Here is a 13,554-nt window from a genome sequence, read left to right as displayed (position 1 = left end):
TTCCTGACATAGTTTTAAAGCACTTAATTTTCCAAAATTCATTCAAGTGCTGTGATTCAAAAGCATACACAGATGCTAAATTAAAATAATCATAATCATAATACTAATACTCAGTAAAGATCTCTGCGAGAGGTGCCTCACTATCTCTGTAAATATTTCAGAGTAAATTTTTATTCTGAAAGTCTTTCATTCAGCCTAAATTTACTAGGCTCTTCAAGTATCCTTCACATTTCTTTTCATATGAAAGAGTTTGGAACATGTGTTCCCGGATTGTGCCACTTTGGCATGTTTGCCATTTTGAGCCAAAGGCAATCAAGACTCTGCAAACTTAAGAGAAATTTTTACTCCACTCTTAACTACCTAGGAGAATCTAAATTGGGGGTCTTTCTCAGAATAGGAGTTATTACCAGAGATAAATTTTACCTGAATGACCCACCTGTATGTCAGGGCAAACATTTAAATATCATCAAACATCGGTTCTTCATATTGTGCTGTGAATTGCCTCCTCCCCTTTGAAGCACCAGGCCTCTATCCTATTCCTTAGCTGTGGATGGCATATATACCTTACTTTACTTTTCTCTTTGAACCTCTCATGCATGCTGGGTTCCCATAAGTACAAAATCAAATTTGATTTTCTCCTGTTAACCTGTCTCGTGTTAACTTAATTGTTAGACCAGCCAGAAGAATCTTTGAGGGTAAAGGAAATTTTTCCTCTCCAACAGTACCTATTATTAGTCACATTTGTGTAAAGTGCTATTGTAGAAACTTAGATTCATCCTTCTAGCTGGACTTTCTTAAAGTAGATATTGATGCAACTGACAAATCTGGAGATGAGAAATAGGAGGTGGGGAACATGGGAGCACTTTGTTAATGAAATTTAAGAATGATGTGTGAGTTAAGAAGGTATGAGACAGAGCCAACAGCTTTGTGGAAAGAGTAAAGGATTTAGGAGAGACAAAAGGCAGAAAGATCTTGTGACTCCAGAGTGTTGTGTTATTTGCAGGTGAAAATGTCTTACTATAATAGAGTGTGCTTTCAAGAGTAAATTTCAGCTATTTCTTTTACCAGGAAAAAAAAAAAAAAAACAGTGACTGCCGTCTCTATTTATTGTCAGAAGCAAGTATAAAACTGAAGGGAAAAAATACGACAAACTGAGTAGTACTGTTCTCTTCTGGAGTCTTTCTCCATATGGCAAGGACCTCACACAAAATAGTTTGATTTATTTCAGATACCCAAGATGGGAAAAATAGCTCAAGGTAATTTTTCAAGCTTAATTTAGTTCATTTAATATTTAATGATTTAATGGAGCAGTCTGCATGTCCTAAGTGTGTCAAAGAATAGAAATGGAATTTGATAAAGAACTCAAAATTTACGTGTTTTGATTTTTAGAATACCTATCCATTATAAATAACTCCTCCATAATTTTCTAATTCTATTTCAGTGGGGATACAGTTGTGCTTTTTATGCAGTATGTAATCCATAAAGTTAGCCTAATCCATTCTTGCTGATGTGCACACACTTATTCATTCACTGGCCAAACAGGTATGTATTTAAAGATAAGTGACTATGTGCAAAGCACTAGCATGTGTCTGTGAAGTTTATAGGGTCCACCCTCAATAAGTCATTGAGCACTCTGCTGACATAAGCTTCCTAAATTTGAGACTTAAGATAGGCATAGAAATAATTATAAGACAGTGCAAAAGGTGGCCAATAATACATTTTCCATCATGCTATGAAAAATACAACAGAAAGACAGATTTAACCTGACACGGAGGAGCAAGAAAATCTTGATATGAAGGTCAAGGACTGCACACTCATTTTTCTTCTGCAGGAGTTAGTCAAGAAGTATATGAATTGGGCCTATAAGAATTACTTCACTTTACCCTGTCTTGTAATAAAGCATGAGTCTATGTGCCAGCCATCACTGCTTCAGTGCCAGGTACAGATGGGAGTCGTGCTGAAGAGCTCAAATCCCATTAAATGGGCAGTGTTGTTAGCCAGCCTCTCATTCTACATGCCTCTCATGCCACTCATTCTACAGGAATGATGATCCAGTATTGTCAACCTTCTAATTTTTCAGGAGATATTTGAAACTAGGAATTTTTATATAAAACCTCTTTACTTTTCATTGTTGGCATGTGACAATTGTATTTTTAAATATACCATGTTTGCAAATAGAAAGAGGGCTAGACAAAGCAAATCTCTAGAACAGGTTGTAACCTGTTGTCCTGTTACAAAGTGAATTTAAAGCAACTCTTTAATTTATCCATCACAAGGTAATAATACCTATATTGAGAGAGCGCCCCATTTAGATGTGAAATCAAAGTACAATTCTTCATAAGATATGTTCTAGTGATTACTATGTCAATTTACATGGCAAATTTCTCAACCAGATACTTATATATTTAAATTTACATACATACTTAACTTGATAACATTGCAAAGGAGTCTATAGGATAATTCTTGAAGACATCATTTTTAAATTTCTTCTCTTCAAGTTTATTTTTATAGACAATATGACAGTAATCTTATTTGTTTGCCACCTTCCTTAAGATAGATTATTTGCTAAGAAAATCGACATTTTCTCTTGACCTCAACTGAAGTTTGATATTCCTAATCTTGTTTGCATAACTAATTTTACTGATTACAGAAGAGAATCATGAAAGAGGACATTAAGAGAAATCTCACATTTTATTTGGGATTTTTTTTTTTTTTTTCTTTTTCTGCTTAAGGATATTTTGAAATTCCACTTTCACTGCCATGAGGCACAAAACTGCCTTTCCATTCTTACAGTGGTTAGTGAATAAATTAGAATTAGTCTATATATGTCATGTTGGAACACTTTCATTTTTTCAGTTTAACAAAGACTTACATTACCCTTCCTTTGGCTAATCAAGTAGTATGAAAAATAGTATATTGGAGAAAGTAGCCTGGGTCTTAGATAACCAAAATATTTCAAAATGCATATCATCTACCAAAACAAAACAAAACAAAACAAAAACAACCTAAGTATAATATTTAGTTTGGGGGGCGCCTGGGTGGCTCAGTTGGTTAAGCGACTGCCTTCGGCTCAGGTCATGATCCTGAAGTCCTGGGATCGAGTCCCGCATCGGGCTCCCTGCTCAGCAGGGAGTCTGCTTCTCCCTCTGACCCTCCCCCCTCTCATGTGCTCTCTCTCTCTCTCTCTCTCAAATAAATAAATAAAATCTTTAAAAAAAAAAAAAATATTTAGTTTGGGGGGGGGCGTAGGTTTGGATGAAGCTATATCTGGAGAAATAGTTATGTACCGTGGCCCTGATGAGACTGGTTAGAGAAGCAACAATCATGACTGGCAACGTCCCGGGTGGCTTGCTTTTGCCAGATCTGTAATTCTAAAATAGCATCTTGAGTCCAAAATTCCTCTTTTATTAAGAATTAATCAGTCTTTCTTACGTGGTCCATCTAATGAAAAGCTTAAATTAAACAAAACATCTGATGAAAACTTCTTAGGAACAGCTCAAAAGTTTTAGATTCTTGGGTACTGATCCTTACCAACGTATTTTGACTTAGTGATCCCAGGATGCAACCTGGATGAATTTAAGACTACAGATGAAGTTTACTGTATATTTTTTAATAGAATAATCCTTCATTATTCTCAAAGTAAAGGATGTTTAGTTGATGGGACATTTCATGTAAATTCTAGGTCATTTTTTTCCCTTTTTTCTATCTCTGTGTCTATATCTACACCTATGGTCCTTCTTTTATCCTTGGATTCTATGAATAGCTAAATCTGGGTGAAACCGCAGGAGCTCAGTATAGATGCTTCATTTCTTATGTTTATATGAAAACTGTCTTTAACATGACTGAGATAACAAAGTTAAATCAAATTTATTTCTATGAGAGGTCAGAAAAAAATATTTCATGTAGTATGAGATAAATCTGTTATCTAGTACACCCATGTTGAACTGTATCATGATAGAGATTTTCCAAATTCTTGCACAGTGACTGCAATTGCCTCTTTTAACTTTTGCCCACTTGTATCCCATTCCTACTGTAGGCAGAAAATTATTTAAAATTAAAAAAAAATGCAGTATCTTTACTGTCTAAAAGCTTTCAATGGCTTTCTGTATGCCTTTAGGGAGAAGCTCAAGATGTATAATATAGCTTAGTAAGCCCTTCTTTACCTTTGTCTGCCTTATAGATTCATTTCTTGTCATGCATTTCCTGTCAAATTATACTAAAATATTTACTTTCTTGTAATCCAGTCAATTTTTTACAGCTGTCTAGAATGGCCCTATCACACAGCTAGGCACCTGGAGGGGATTTTACCTGGTTAACTCCTACCTAGAATTGGCTCAGGTCTCATCTTCTCTAAAAAGGTCACTTTGAGGGGCAGCTGGATGGCTCAGTCAGTTAAGCATCTGCCTTTGGCTCAGAACATGATCCCAGGGTCTTGGGATTGAGCCCCACATCAGGCTCCCTGCTCAGCAGGTAATCTGTTTCTCCCTCCCCCTCTCCCTCTGTGTGCTCACTCACTCACCCTCTTAAATAAATAAATAAATAAATCTTTTTTTTTTTTTTTTAAAGGTCACTTTGACATTCCAGGCTAAATTAAGTGTTCTTATTTGGACCTCCATTATTATAATTTACTAAAATATTTACTGATAAAAAGAATGAATGAAAGATCCAAATGCATGTCATTCTACTATAGAGGATAGACACACGATTCTTCTTAAGCACTAATGAGAAGATCCTTTTGGGTGAACTGGCAGTGACTTGAATAAAATAACTGTAGTCATTACAATTTCTAGTAAAGATTACTTAATATTGAACATTCCTTTTTGGAAAAGGTTATTTTTTATGTAAAAAAATCATACAACATGCCAATTTATATTATAGTTATTTACAAACATATTTGGTACTAATTTTCCCCAGCTGATCCATTGCACAAATCCCACAAGTATTGTGGGTTTTTTAAATATTTTATTTATTTATTTGAGAGAGAGAGATAGCGAGAGAGAGCAGGAGCAGTGGGGAGGGGCAGAGGGGGAGGGAGAAGCAGCCCCTCCCGTCCCCCCACCGAGGAGGGAGAACCAGGACCCTGGGATCATGACCTGAGCTGAAGGCAGACGCTTATCCACTGAGCCACCCAGACGCCCCCTGTATTGTTGATATTATTCTATTGTAATCGTCCTTTACAGAATTGACTCCCAATCGCCAATACTAGAAACACCTCAGCCAAACTTTCTGTAGAATTTTGAGGCTTGATCAATCATTTATTTGTCTCCTACAAGCACCTCAAAATTACTTTTAACAAGAATTTAGGCCTTCCCTAAAGATAAATGGATGGCTTGGTGAGGTGACCATTTATATGTGTTGTTTAGATACTTCAGATTTTACTAAATGATGTTAAACTACAATGTCTTTCTTCTTTTATAATGATGTCTTTACTTATATTCCTTCTTTTGTCTTACATTATTCTGGATCCAGAATTAATTTCTTTTTATTCAAATTGTTGGGGCTATAATTGTGATTATTACTTGTTAATAATTTAGGCAGTTTATGGTTGGGTCTAAGAGATGCTTGTACTCATACTCAGTGGAGAGTTTGCAAAATTTAGTCTTTTTTTAGACATCATTTGCATTTCAATGTTCAGTAGGCTAAAAGAAAACTAACATGCCAGCATGCATATAGGTACAGTAAAATAGTGTAAAAAATGTGATAAATAAGGGGATCACTCATTCATTGATTCAACTAATATTCGTCACTCACTGTCTGCTGGGCCCCACAAGTTCCAGTATGTTGTAGGCCTTTTTATATGGCATTGAAGAAGGAAGGTGGAGTATAACCAGTCGGCACTGAGTTCTTTTAGGGATAAGGTTATTAAAATTTTTATTAGTCCATTACCCAACTTTTTAAAAGTTCAATCTAATATCTCAAGTCTTGGCCATGCTGTTCAGATTATTGGTTGTTGTTTTTTTTTTAATTTTCTAATACAGAAGTGTCCAGTGAGAGTCTTTAGTTTACAATTCTGAATGTTTCACTTTCTGCCTAAGGATCCATTATTTCTTTTTCTGGTAGATTGGATATTCCAGTATGTCTTTTTCTCATATATTGATAATTGCTAACATTTACTGATTACTTACAATGCACTAAATACTAAAGTGTTTTAGGAATAGTATCTTGTTTAATTCTCCTAGAAATAGGCACTCTTACCTTCCCCAGTAATATTGGTGGAGAAATGAAGTCACATCGGTAAGTGAATTAAGCCCGTCAAAGTATGCTAGAAAGTAAGGGAGGGACATGGACTCTAGACCAGGTCTGACTCTGTCTCTACTATCTGAACTTTTTATTAATGCAAATGCTACACTGCATCTCAGAATAAGTATCCTACTCCATCAGCAAGACAAAACATCTGAGTTCCAGGTGTGGCAAAACTAATAGCTATTATTCTTGAGTGCACAAATATACTTCATTTCCCAGAAATGTCCATGTGTTAGTCAATGGAATATGAGTGGAACTATTTTGTCATGGTTAATGCTTTTAAGAAGTTAGTATGCCCCTTCACATCCTTTTATCCCATTCCTTTGGCTGAATCAGACAAAGGATCCAGGGTATGAAAGCCATAGGACACAATCCTGAGTCACTGGAAACCTGGATCATTTCATGGGAGAAAACTGATTCCCGGCGGCTGCATGAACAATAAATAAACATCTATCACAGTGAAAGCATTTATGGCTTTATTTAGGAGTTACCAAAGACCTAAGCTACCTAATACACCAAGAGTTTCCACTGAAAATAATTTCTATTTGTTACCTATTTCTTATCTTAATCCAAGTTGAGAAATTACAATTTATGGGGAATCTATTCATTTCTCCAGATGATCCAGAGATTTTTCCCTTTATTCTCTCACTTTACATTTCATTATGCTGTCTAATCAATTTCCTCTGAATCATTTTCAAATGCTTTGTGAAATGAGGTAGACAATAAAATATAAAGCAAGGAAGAAATAAAGGAAGAAGGGAAGAAAAAAGGGGGAAAAATGAAAAGCTAGGAAAGGATGGAAGAGGAAAGAGGAAATAAGTTAGAAACAATGATGCCCCATGGGGGTGAAAATGGGAAGTGTAAAAAATACTGTGGGTTGTTAACCAAACCCTTCTTCTTAGCCTGTCTCTACTATAATACCATAAAGGTTAAAAATTTCTTTACTCATGCTCTTTTGAAGCTACCACTTCAGAAGGCAATGAATCATAAGCAGGAATCTGCTAGCTTTTTCTGGGAATAATTTTGCACTTTGGATGAAAGGGACAGATGAAGCTGCACTGCTACTTCTCCCTCCTTCCTTCTCTCTGCCTTAAATAGAATTGTGATATCTGGACTTGGGACAACTGTCTTGTGACCACGATGTGAGAAGCCTAAGAAAAAACCAAGAGAACCCTGGAGATGCCACTCAGACATTACTCAACTGCTTAGTGCATCCCAGCAGTCTCCTAACTCAAATCTTCCATGGTGAGAAAAAGAAATCCCTAATTTTTGGCTAATTTCTCACTGGAATTTTGTTTTAAAGCTTAAAAACTTCATAACTGATTCAGGACTATTAAAGAAAAGACCAAACCTGAGAAAGTGGAATTAAGAAGTGACTGGTTGAAAAGGCAAAGAAAAGGAGAGTGTCAGAATTGAGTCTAAAGGTCCAGAAGGGTGGTGGCATGAAACATTAGGGTCATTTTAGGGGGAGACAAAACTAGAGCATACTGATTTCAGAGTGGATGTAGGATTTCCAGGTGTAATAGGGAGATGAGCATAAATTACCGTTTTCGAGTGTGGGAGTACCCTGTAGCTTTCACTTGGCAATGAGAGTGGAATCATGGCAGTGGTTAAAATCTCTAGGGATAGTAATTCAAAAGACAATGAGGAGCAACTATATTCAGTGGGTGTAGAAAAGAAGAAATGGTTAGTAGAAACAAGTAATAGAATATGAAAAATTTAGAAATATGTGAGGCAGAGTTCTGCAATAGTGGGTTGGCCAATAATATAAAATAAAGTAAATGGCTTCAAAGACAAAAAATGAAAATGTATCTTCAAACTGACGTCTCTTTTCATATGCTGGCCTTCCCTTATAACCTGATGCTACGTTTAATTTTCATCGGCCTGCCCCACTTGTCACGGTCTCGGGCCTTCTCATTTAAGAAAAGCCTCAGCATCTGAAACTCATTACATGAATCAAAACTGTTCTTTTGATTAACTAATTAATTTTTCTTTTTAGATGACCACTGGAAATCTTGTATTTTTTCTATGCTTCAAAATCCATTTCTATACCACCTATAGCCAAATAACGACAGACACAAAACCAAATGCAAATTGGGCAAGACCACTTGCACAAGCATTTCTTAAAACACTCAAAAGGCAAGAACACATTTGAAAGATCCCAACCTCCTCAATAGTCAGGGAAGTGCAAATTAAAACTACAATGCATTACCATTACAAACTAATCAGATTGGCTATCGTTGAGGACATGGAGCAACAGATACTCTCATACATGCTGATGGGAGTATATACCAAATTGGTACAACCCTTTGGAAAGTTGGTATTATTGATTAGGATTAAACATATGTATACCTTATTTCCAAGATTTCCAATCCTAAGTATATATGTAACAGAAATCAGTGTGAATGCTTACCTAAAAAAAATGTCTGAGGATGTTGAGAGTAGCATTTACTGCAATAGCCCTCAAATGGAAATAAACCCCAAAATCTATCCTGATTAGAATGGAAAACAAAAATAAATTGTGATCTATTTCATACACTGAAACAATACACTGAAATGAAAAGAAAAACAAAACCACTGCTACCAAAACCCCCCACAAAACTACTACTACATACTGCATGAAAGAATCTCAGAAACATAATAGTGAGCCAGTAAGACAGATACAAAAGAGTACATATTAACACATTTATAGATGGACAAAGTTAATATATATGGTTAGAGGTCAGGAGTGGTACCTTTGGAAGGAAGGTAACAGCATCTGAGAGAAGGCACAATTGAGGATTCTGAGCAGCATAAATGTTCTAGAAGTTTCTTGATGTGGGTGATGGCTATAGGGTTCAAAATAATTCACCAAGCCACTTATTTATGATTTGTGCTCTTTTTGGTATACATGCATTTCTTTACTTAACATTTTTTTCAAAATTCTTGTCCCCACTTCCCTTTCACATGATTATGAAATAAAAACTATTCTTATTGACTTTCCTTGCTCCATCTCAGTATCATTTTGGTTCATGCCATACCTCATTTCCAGAAACTTCCCTTTTTCTTTTTCTATCTTATTTAGCCATTTCTAACAGTGATTTTTTTATGCCTTTTTTTTCCTAGAATTTCCTAACTCTTTTTTGATTGACACCTTTAATTTTCTCTGCCTTTCTCTTCAGCTTTATCTTCATAGACCACCCAAGAGAGCTATGTGAGTCTAAATTTTAAATTCTCTCAACCTTCCATTGGGAATGGGAGAAATTGTCTAGCAAGAGTATAAATGAGTGTTAAAATAATTTTGATAATGGATAAATTGACATCTACTCAATCACCATTTCACTCCCATAGTACCCGTCACTTCCGTGCAGTTACATTGAGATGGAACTGCTCATTCCTACCTTCATTTGACTGAAAGCTCAATGAGAGTTTCACATGGTAGGCATTTATTATACTTTTTAAGTAAAAGAAAGCCTGCAAAACACTGAGAGAATGTTTTAGCAAAGTAGTTAAGAATGAGAATTACATATAGCACCTAAGTAAACAAATTTATTTTGTTTTTCAATTGGAAATAAAATGTATATCTGAGCCACTTTCCATAGTTTCGTATTTGTTGAGGACAGTAAAAGGTGTGAGGGATCCTTCACTATAACAGCAGAATGTGTGCAATACAGCAGATATTTTATATTCTTCCTTCTCAACACTGAAATTATGAAATGGGCCCAGCTATCCCAAATTAACACTTGTGAAAAGAGGTTCAGAAAAGTCAAGTAACTGGCCCGAGATCATGTAACAATTAAATGACCTAGCCAAGATTTAAACCTCAGACTGTGATTCCAAAACGCATGGTCTTTCTTTTCTATCTTCCTGTCTCATTTCAATGAAGGTTAATGAGACATGCATGTATACTAAGGGGCTCAGGGACTGTGATTACTTGCATAACTTTTTAAAATATAATTTTTTATTGACCTCCCTTTATTTTGGTGTTTAACATTTAATGCCTAAATTAAGAAGACATTATCTTTATATCTTTTGTAATGCACCACTTTCACAGTTATCCATCAAACCAGTTGGAAGTCGTGGTTGGAAATTCCTAGAGACTGCTGATAACGGTGCTAAATTTCTTTTCATTAATTCTATTCATTAGCTTCAATAACTGAATATATTAACTAGACCTCATACATATATTAATCCCATAACTTATTAATGTTCAGAATAAAATTCGATTGTCACCTTTTTAAATGCATAATTTCATTGCTGAATCAAATAGAACTGTTATTTAAGGATTTTAAATACAAATTGTAGCTGTTGAATACTGTTCCTCTGATTTCTTTTTTTCAGGCAAACAAATACTAAAAACACTTTTTTAAAAAAGAAAAACATAAAGAGACACGATTTCAAAATAGTAAACAATATAAGTGTGACTTGGAAATATGTAGGGAAAAACTCTCATTATTGGCAGGATCATAATTTCTCAAGATAAGAAAAAAGTGGCTTTTTTAAAGTACACTGTGTATAACTCGATCTACTGTTAACTTTTATTCTGCATCTCCCTTTCTTCAAGCACCTAAGTTTAAGTGAGAACTGAATCACATTTAGAATGAGTTATAATACGACCAAGTACCAGAGTTGTGTTTCAATGGTCCTAGCATATGTAGGTATTATCTGAAGTATTCTGACTCGTGCCTGCTGACGGACTAACTCAGTACCAATGACATCACCTTGCAGGAAGCTCACCTGTCTTGCTGATTAGAGGCCAACTTTGGGACAGCAGATGGTAGTGAGGAAGTGAGACAACAGAAGTGACAAAAAAAAAGGTTCAAATAGAGATGCCTAAAGCAAAAGAGTGTAGATTTTTTTCTTTTAATGTAAGGCTTACTGTTTTTTTTTTTTTTTTTAACTCTTTAAATAATTTTACACAGACACACACAAAGGTATTTCACTAGAAGTGCAGTTAGAATACTCCTCAGTAGAGTGATGTTTGGGGCAAGGTGTGAAGGAGAAAATGATGTGCATACCTTTGCTTGTCCAGCTCTTGTGATGGCAGGTATATTAAAGACCTGTCCAGTGTAAAAATGCAGCCCACTGAACAGGATCACTGCAATCGAGTCTCCTTCCTTCTCAATTACTTCAAGGATATCCTCTATTCTCAATGTTTCTTCCCCCTAAAGTTGAGTCAGGCACAAGTTACATCCAATCCACAAAAACACGTTTGTCACTTCATATTTCCCAATCTAAAATTCACCTTGAGCTCTTGCCCACATAAGAACAATCAAAGACATTTTTTTCAGATTAATGGTCTTCGAAAGTCTGGCAAGAGAGCAGCATTTCAGCACACTTTTTGTTATTATAAGAAATGATAACAAAATAGTAAGAAAAAGGCTTATAAAGTTAAGTCTTTGCAAAACCCTACTTGCTTTATTCTTCAGTTTTTCAATTAATCTTTACTCTTTACATGCCCACAAATTGTTTTCTCCTTATTCCCATTCAATAAAATACCAGAAAGTATGAGAAGTCCCTGAAATATTAAATGGCAAAATTTTCTTGGAAATTACTTCATTTATCAATCCATCACATTATGTTTTCCAGGATAAAAAACACACATCTTTCATCTGAGTATAACCTAACCAATATTTTCTGTTATCTTAAGAGTAGACTCTCCTCCATACTGACCTAAAGATCAAGCTCCAAAAATGAAGAGAAATATCAATAAAACTCAGTATCAAGGTTAGTTTTTTCTACTTCTCCCCAGCTAAAACTAACGACTAGTTACTTAGTGGAAATTCTGAGTGAATTTAGATTTGGTCTTGCAAACACCTTGAGCAAAGAGAAATCAGCTAAATACAAAGTATCTATTTGTATTCTAATCATTCTTATCCATTTACAAAGTTTTTATAAATTTTCTCCAGTGCTAAATCTGACATAATCTTTAAGGTCAAAGCATCATTAACTGCATTAATATTTGGGGTAAGTTCATTAAGTTATTTTTAATTTTTGGTAATTCTTGCTATTTATCAATTACTGTGCCCCATGTTAGGCACATATATGTATCACAAATATAGCATCTACTTTAGTTTCTACCAGAAGTCTGGAACTTGTTTACGAAATTGAAATCTATAAAAAAAGTACTGATACTGAAATCTCTAAATTGTTAACTGATGGGTATTTTATATGTAAAGAGAAGGATTTCAGTAATTCTAAGACAAATTCTAAGTAAAATCAATAACATGGTAATCCAAAACTTTTTTTTTCTTAAAAGAATCTAAAATGGTTTGTCCACCATAATTTCAAAGACAAGATAAAGAAAAGTACTATATATACTAATTATTTATTTAAATCAGTATAAAGCAGTATAAAGAATATGGTTCTCTCTGATGTTGACCTGCTCTAATCTAGTAATGCTAAAGAATGCTCTCAAAATTTATGATTGACTCATGAGGTTCCACAACACTTATCTCTTTCAACATTAAAACTTCTGATAAATTAGTGGCTATCTTCATTTTTGCTGGAAATTAGCATTTTATATATGACATATGAAACAGATATCCTGTCATTGGTATGAGAACTTTCTATTCCATTAATTGACTGCATGTTGGCAAATAGAACTAAATGGAGTAGATTTTAATTTCTCAAAGTATTCTGGGTTGAAAGAAATCATTGTTCAAACATTGGCTTAACAGCCTGGGAGCATCATTTGTGAAACCTACAATTTATTCTGTGTGGATCTCTGGGTGCCAAATTACACAAACTGCAGAGCCTTACATCTCTATTAATGTAAAGTGCACAGTATTTTAGATCTTGAACATATGTCAAGCCTGATTAGGTGTTTCCTTTGTTACCTGTTTAAATATGAAGGAATCTCAGAGAGATAAAGTAACTTTCTCAAAGCCCCTTATCCAGTAAATTGGTGGGCCTGGGATTTCTGTGGAGTGTATTAGTCAGGCCAGAAGGCCCAAGCTCTTCCCGCTACACCACATCCTTTTCTACACCCCTACCCCATCCAAGCACAAAGGAAAACATTTGATACTTAGATTAAAAAGATATAAAAGATAGGCATCATTCAGTTTCAACAAATATCATTTTAAAGGCATCCAAAGGCAATAGTATTTGGAATTGAAAATGATATACGCGGGGCGCCTGGGTGGCTCAGTCATTAAGCATCTGCCTTCGGCTCAGGTCATGATCCAGGGTCCTGGGATCGAGCCCCGCATCGGGCTCCCTGCTCGGCAGGAAGCCTGCTTCTCCCTCTCCCACTCCCCCTGCTTGTGTTCCCTCGCTCACTGTGTCCCTCTCTGTCAAATAAATAAATAAATAAATAAATAAATAAATAAA

The 13,554-nt window shown here is 35.2% G+C and overlaps 1 protein-coding gene across 1 annotated transcript in view; it reads right to left on the bottom strand.

The window, feature by feature from the left end:
• KYNU (kynureninase) overlaps nucleotides 1-13,554 on the bottom strand; it is a 119,250-nt gene that overhangs the window by 56,642 nt on the left and 49,054 nt on the right. The window contains exon 8 of the mRNA XM_078070744.1: nucleotides 11,241-11,387. Within this exon, the coding sequence (XP_077926870.1) occupies nucleotides 11,241-11,387 (147 nt within the window). The remainder of the gene's footprint in view (nucleotides 1-11,240; nucleotides 11,388-13,554) is intronic.

Source organism: Halichoerus grypus, chromosome 4 (assembly GCF_964656455.1).
Source record: "Halichoerus grypus chromosome 4, mHalGry1.hap1.1, whole genome shotgun sequence".
Lineage (NCBI taxonomy): Eukaryota > Metazoa > Chordata > Mammalia > Carnivora > Phocidae > Halichoerus > Halichoerus grypus.
This window is presented reverse-complemented; position numbering and strand designations above follow the sequence as displayed.